Consider the following 6,284-nt stretch of genomic DNA (forward strand, 5'->3'; position numbering starts at 1 on the left):
AACAGGGTCGCAAGAAGCGTGTGGAAAAACCAAGGCGCAAAATAACTGCCCATGAACTGAGAAAAGTCAAGCGTGCAGCTGCCAAGATGCCACTTGCCACCAGTTTGGCCATATTTCAGAGCTGCAACATCACTGGAGTGCCCAAAAGCACAAGGTGTGAATACAATTTGAATTAACAAAAGGGTCCTTATGTGTGCTGCCGTTTTTAACATTTAAAGTTTCTTTAAAATGAATACATTTAAAAAATAGTTATTTTTGGAAAAACTAAGAAAGTTCAAATGAAAGAAAATGATATATATCCATACCACTAATTTTGATACAATATGAGCTTGGTAAAAACTTTAATAATACAGTAACAAGTACAACTACTAAACACTACTGTGGGAACAAAGATTAAAATGTAACAGGGATAACATTTTAGAGAATTAAAATCCCTCAAAGGAAAAAACATAAACTTGATATACATGGTAAATGGCCTGTATTTGTATAGCGCTTTACCAGTCCCTAAGGACCCCAAAGCGCTTTACACATCCAGTAATCCACCCATTCACATGATGTTACATTGTAGCCACAGCCATCCTGGGCCGCACTGACAAAAGGTGAGGCTGCCGGACACTGGCGCCACCAGACACAACGACCAAGACTGTCCGAGCCAGGGCTCGAACCGGCAACCTTCCGATTACAGTGCAAACCCCCAACTCTTTAACCACGATCGCCCTGCATGTAGTGACAGAGAAGCTGCATTGTTCTTTAAGTTCACGTGCAGTGGAAGAGGTCATGTTTTTTTTTTATGTACTTGGTGTGTGGAAGCCTCTCCCAAATTCTTTGCAGTAGTTCATTTTGTCTCCAGTGTGTCTACGTTGACGTGGTTTAGGGTCCCGTTGATGATTGGAGGTTCTCCCACAAAGGTCACAGAGAAACGTTTTCCCACCACCACAGTGACGACAGGGTTGAGAACTGGATCCATCTGCGTCGCTCTGCTTCTAAACAATGACAGCGTAAGTGATCTCTGCCAATGTCCAATTACGTTTTACTGTTTACATTACAACACTCAGCTTACTGAGTGAAAACGAGTCTTCAGTTTTCCAAACAGTTCATTCAGTATAACTCCATAAGTTTACTGATCAGACTTGTTCCAAACAATCAGGTTAAAATTACAAGATAAAAATAAATACATCCTCACAGTAACTGCACTTGTAGAGTTACTTTCTGGTGTGGATCTGTTGGTGTTTTTTTCAGGTGATGTGGAGATTTAAAAGTCTTCTCACACAGGTCACATTTATAAGGTCTCTCCTCAGTGTGGCATCTGTTATAAATAATTTCCCACACTGATCACAGCAGGAAACATCATTTCCAGTGTGAATCTGCAGGTGAATATTTTGGTACTGTTTGTCACTGAATTCCAGAGTGGGTAAGTAGATGCTTCTGTAAGTTTAGACTTTGAGCAAAAGCTTTACCACACAACTCACAGTAGTGTGCTTTAACTACGCTGTGAATGAGTTGGTGTTTTTTTAAGCCCTCACAATATGTAAAAGACTTTCCACACAAGTCACAGCTGTACGCTTTAACTCCACTGTGGATGAGTTGGTGTATTTTTAAGCCTCCAACCTGGGCAAAAAAAATTCCATATAACTCACAGCTTTCCACTTTAACTCGACTGTGGATGAGTTGGTGGTTTTTTAAGCCTTTAGCCCAGGCAAAAGACTTTCCACACAAATCACAGATGTAAGGTTTAAAACCACTGTGGATGACATGGTGATTTTTTAAGTCTCCAGACCGGGTAAAAGACTTTCCACACAAGTCACAGCTGTAAGGTTTAACTCCACTGTGGATTAGATGGTGTTGTTTTAATTCTCGAGCCCGGGCAAAAGATTTTCCACACTCATCACAGCTGTATGCTTTAACTCCACTGTGGGTGAGTTGGTGTGATTTTAGGCCGGAAGCCTGGCTAAAATCCTTCCCACACTCATCACAACTGTAAGGTTTAACTCCACTGTGGATGAGTTGGTGTTTCTTTAAGCTTCCAGCCTGGACAAAAGACCCTCCACACAAGTCACAGCTGTAAGGTTTAACTCCACTGTGGATGACATGGTGTAGTTTTAATTCTCCAGCCCGGGCAAAAGACCTTCCACACTCATCACAGCTGTATGCTTTAAATCCACTGTGGGTGAGTTGGTGTGATTTTAGGTTGCCAGCCTGGCTAAAATCCTTCCCACACTCATCACAACTGTAAGGTTTAATTCCACTGTGGATGAGTTGGTGTGTTTTTAGGCCTTGAGCCGAGGCAAAATCCTTCCCACACTCATCACAGCTGTATGCTTTAACTCCACTGTGGGTGAGTTGGTGTGATTTTAGGCTGCCAGCCTGGCTAAAATCCTTCCCACACTCATCACAACTGTAAGGTTTAACTCCACTATGGATGAGTTGGTGTATTTTTAGGCCTTGAGCCGAGGTAAAACCCTTCCCACACTCGTCACAGGTGTATGTTTTCTCTCTCTTTCTTCTGTGACGTTTGTCGGCCTCCTGAGAGCGCTGACTTCTTGCTCCATGTTGGTCCTGCAGTAACAGAGATACAAACAGAGGCAGTGAGTGAAATGCAGTCGTGGAACAAACTGAAACTCCCTCCGTCAGTGGAATCAAACATGTCAACAAACGCATTGTTGATGTGTTACCACCACATTCTGGTGATATTATCACATTACAATGATGTGCTACAATGAGAGGTGTAATTAAAATGACATTAGGAAATATTGATCAGCGGAGAAAATCTTTTATTTCATAAACATTTTTTGAGTTCAACTGATGATATTGTTGTTTCAATTTGTATGGATAAAATATGATCTTTGTATTTTCTTGTGACCTCTTTGGTTGCTGATTTTGAATGTAGATTCTGTATATATGGATGAGACCAGGATAGAAAAGATAAAGCTGCTGTTAATGGGTTTTTAAAAACCAACCAGCTGTACACACAGTTCCAATAACAGTGTAACTGTGATATTTTTCTCACCTTTTGTGTTGAAGTCATTGTTTCCTCTGCAGTGGCTGAGCTGAGTCCAAATTGCTGAAATTGATCCTCTGCTGCACCACCACTCTTCTCCTCCTGTTACTCAGCAAAAAAAAGTATATGTATATATATGTACACACACACACACACACACACATATATATATCTATCTATATATACATATATATATATCTATCTATATATACATATATATATATACATATATATATACATATACATATATATATATATATATATATATATATATATATATATATATATATATGTATATATATATATATATGTGTATATATATATATATATATATATATATATATATATATATATATATATATACACACATATATATATATGTGAAAAAAAATCCATGCATACACATGGTAGGATTTGTAAAGAATTTATCCGTAAATCAGGGTGGCAAATAAGTATTTGGTCAATAACAAAAATACAAGTCAATACTTTGTAACATAACCTTTGTTGGCAATAACAGAGGTCAAACGTTTACTATAGGTCTTTACCAGGTTTGCACACACAGTAGCTGGTATTTTGGCCCATTCCTCCATGCAGATCTTCTCCAGAGCAGTGATGTTTTGGGGCTGTCGCCGAGCAACACGGACTTTCAACTCCCGCCTAGGGGAGGGCGATATAAACGATATACGATAGAAACGATATAGATTTGGCCAACGATAGAGATTTTGACTATATCGCGATAGCACATGTTGATGATGTCATCAAGCTGCGCCTGTTTTGGTAGAAAGTATCACAGCGGCTACAACGATTATCATCAGTAAATTATGTTCTCCTGACTGAAGTTTGGCCCGTGTATAGCATCCTGCTATGCAATTGCATTTGTCCCTGACCACCAGAATCCCTCACGTTAACTTTTATCGAGTGGAAAAAAAGTTAGCGTTCATCCTCCAGCTTCACTGTGCTAGTGATATGCTAACATAGCTTGTCACTAGCAATCACGTAGCACAACATTATATACCAGGTAGTCCAACTTCGGTAACCCTGCAAACGTCACTGCTGTTTAGTGTTTCTGTGTTCACTTATGTTGGAAGTGGTAGCAGAGCTGTACGTTTTAATTAGGTTCAAAAATCTCTGTCAGAACATGGTATGAAATGTTTAGGTGTAAACTAGCCAGCTAACTTCCTGTTAACTTCTAACTCCGTTAAATTTAATAAATTCTGTTTTCATGGATGCATGGATGTTAAACTTAATTGTTACACCCAATAAAGCAGCAACGCTGATGATTTAATTAAGAATTTAGACTGTTTTTAACTCTCAGTGTTCGTTTGACTTTGGGACCTGAAGGGGACAGAGTTTTGGACCCAGATTCCTCCTCACTACGGCAGCCGTAATGCTCTGACAATCCATCAAGCAGTCCATCAGCAGGCTTACCAAAGTTGTACTAAAACATTTTTTAACAGATTTCTACACGCCAAAATCGGTTCAAGGTCAATGAGCACAACCAGAATTCATACATAAGGCATACTCTCGATTTTTGAGAAAATTAAAGGATTTTAAGTGTGCTTTATAGTGTGGAAAATACGTTCTACAGAAGAAAAGATTATATCGTGATATATATCGTTATCGCACATGCTTCAAATTATATCGCGATATGAATTTTAGGCCATATCGCCCAGCCCTACTCCCGCCACAGATTTTCCATGGGGTTGAGGTCTGGAGACTGGCTGGGCCACTCCAGGACTTTCAAATGCTTCTTACGGAGTCACTCCTTTGTTGCCCGGGTGGTGTGTTTTGGATCATTGTCATGTTGGAAGACCCAGCCGCGTTTCATCTTCAAGTTCTCACTGATGGAAGGAGGTTTTGGCTCAAAATCTCACGATACATGGCCCCATTCATTCTGTCCTTAACACGGATCAGTCGTCCTGTCCCCTTGGCAGAAAAACAGCCCCATAGCATGATGTTTCCACCCCCATGCTTCACAGTAGGTATGGTGTTCTTGGGATGCAACTCAGTATTCTTCGTCCTCCAAACACGACGAGTTGAGTTTATACCAAAAAGTTCTACTTTGGTTTCATCTGACCACATGACATTCTCCCAATCCTCTGCTGTATCATCCATGTGCTCTCTGGCAAACTTCAGACGGGCCTGGACATGCACTCGCTTCAGCAGCGGAACACGTCTGGCACTGCGGGATCTTATTCCCTGTTGTTTTAGTGTGTTACTGATGGTGACCTTTGTTACTTTGGTCCCAGCTCTCTGCAGGTCATTCACCAGGTCCCCCAGTGTGGTTCTGGGATCTTTGCTCACCGTTCTCATGATCATTTTGACCCCACGGGATGAGATCTTGCGTGGAGCCCCAGATTGTGGGAGATTATCAGTGGTCTTGTATGTCTTCCATTTTCTGATGATTGCTCCCACAGTTGATTTTTTCACACCAAGCTGCTTGCCTATTGTAGATTCACTCTTCCCAGCCTGGTGCAGGTCTACAATACTTTTCCTGGTGTCCTCTTTGGTCTTGGCCATGGCGAAGTTTGGAGTCTGACTGTTTGAGGCTGTGGACAGGTGTCTTTTATACAGATGATGAGTTCGAACAGGTGCTATTCATACAGGTAACGAGTGGGGGACAGAAAAGCACCTTACAGAAGACGTTACAGGTCTGTGGGAGTCAGAGATTTTCCATGTTTGAGGTGACCAAATACTTATTTGCCACCCTGATTTACGAATAAATTCTTTACAAATCCTACCATGTGTATTCATGGATTTTTTTTTCACATTCTGTCTCTCACAGTTGACGTGTACCTCTGGTGCAAATTACTGGCCTCTGTCATCATTTTAGGTGGGGGCACTTGCACAATCTGTGGCTGGCTAAATACTTTTTTGCCCCACTGTATATATACAGTTAAGCCCATAATTATTCATACCCCTGGCAAATTTTGACTTAAAGTTACTTTTATTCAACTAGCAAGTTATTTTTTGACTGGAAATGACACAGGCGTCTCAGGTTTTATTTACATTTGAGCAAAAAGTATCATGTCCAGAATTATTCATACCCTTCACAAACTGTCACAGTCTCTGGGAAAATCCAAAGTTTCATACCATTCCAAATAGTCAAAGCTGTTCTAAAGCATCCCAATTACCCTGATTAATTGGAAATAGCTGTTTTGATCAACTCAACAGGTGAAAAACAGCAGCTCTCTGCAGGTGGTCTGTGGACGTTCATGGCTAAGACAAAGGAACTCAGTGAGGCCCTGCAGCTGTGCATAGTGGCTGCTCACAAGTGGGGAATGGG

The 6,284-nt window shown here is 40.8% G+C and overlaps 1 protein-coding gene across 1 annotated transcript in view; it reads right to left on the reverse strand.

Moving 5' to 3' along the window:
- Positions 1-324: 324 nt before the first annotated feature.
- Positions 325-6,284, reverse strand: part of LOC102077749 (zinc finger protein 708) — an 8,822-nt gene continuing 2,862 nt past the window's right edge. Inside the window, exons 2-3 of the mRNA XM_005463506.4 lie at positions 3,008-3,100; positions 325-2,556 (exon numbers count right to left, since the gene is read on the reverse strand). Of these exons, the coding sequence (XP_005463563.1) occupies positions 1,393-2,556; positions 3,008-3,025 (1,182 nt within the window). The 5' untranslated portion in view covers positions 3,026-3,100 and the 3' untranslated portion in view covers positions 325-1,392. The remainder of the gene's footprint in view (positions 2,557-3,007; positions 3,101-6,284) is intronic.

This window comes from Oreochromis niloticus, linkage group LG3, assembly GCF_001858045.2.
Source record: "Oreochromis niloticus isolate F11D_XX linkage group LG3, O_niloticus_UMD_NMBU, whole genome shotgun sequence".
Taxonomy (NCBI): domain Eukaryota; kingdom Metazoa; phylum Chordata; class Actinopteri; order Cichliformes; family Cichlidae; genus Oreochromis; species Oreochromis niloticus.